We start from the raw sequence: 933 nt of genomic DNA, 5'->3' as shown, positions 1-933 counted from the left end.
GATTGTAAAACTTACAGGGACACAAAGCCGCACATAACATGGAGAAAACATGGAAATGTGAGGATTGTGGGAAAGGATTTCATTCCTTGTCGACGCTGGAGTTTCATCAACATGGTCACAGCAGGGAGAGGTTGTTCACCTGTTCTGAGTATGAGAACGGATTCCCTGATTCATCTGCTCTGCAGAAACACCAGCGTGCTGCCACTGGAGAGAGGCTATTCACCTGTTCATTGTGTAGGAAGGAATTCCATGAATATTTCACCCTGTTGAGACATCAGCGAGTTCACGCAGGGAAGAGGCCATCTACGTGTTTGGAGTTTGGGAAAGTATTCACTCAGTTATCCAATCTTAGTGCAAAACAGCAAGTTCACATTGCAGAGAGGCCATTTATATGCTCTGATTGTGGAAAAGAATTCACTCAGTCATCAAGCCTGCTGAGACGTCAGCGAATCCCACACGGGTGAGGCCATTCAAATGTTCCAAGTGTGGGAAGCGGTTCAGAGATTCATCTACGCTGCAGAAACACCACTAGGTTCATACTGGGGAGAAGCCCTTCATCTGTTCTGAATTCTTTCCCACATTCACTCGGTTATCCAGTCTGTGGAAGAATAAGAACGTTCACAAATGATCGTAGGACTTGGATCTGCAGTTAATCTGCAACATTTGAGCTGCTAGACAGCACGTTTCAAACCCACAATGTTCACCACCTAGAATAACTAGTGCAGCAGTTACATGGGACCATTACAACCTGCATGCTCCCCTCCATATCACACATCATTCTCATTAACAGGATGTTAGAAAGGGAAGATTTGCAGACAGAAATCTCAAAATGACCATCACGTGAAGCTGTAATGGAGTCACTGAAATCACTGGGATTTGAATATCATGCTCCTCCACATTGGCTGTTCTTTCACTGTCAATGAGTCAAAATCC

General features: G+C 44.7%; 1 protein-coding gene across 1 annotated transcript; it reads left to right on the top strand.

Annotated features, from left to right (window-relative positions):
- Window positions 1–38: 38 nt before the first annotated feature.
- LOC109929345 (zinc finger protein 664-like) lies at window positions 39–460 on the top strand (the record flags this gene model as incomplete). Its single annotated transcript, XM_048621135.1, has 1 exon — window positions 39–460. A coding segment is annotated over exon 1 (422 nt), but the record flags the coding sequence as incomplete, so codon positions are not given.
- Between the last annotated feature and the right edge of the window lie 473 nt (window positions 461–933).

Source organism: Rhincodon typus, unplaced genomic scaffold, assembly GCF_021869965.1.
Source record: "Rhincodon typus isolate 14 unplaced genomic scaffold, sRhiTyp1.1 hic_rhity00000063, whole genome shotgun sequence".
Lineage (NCBI taxonomy): Eukaryota > Metazoa > Chordata > Chondrichthyes > Orectolobiformes > Rhincodontidae > Rhincodon > Rhincodon typus.
This window is presented reverse-complemented; position numbering and strand designations above follow the sequence as displayed.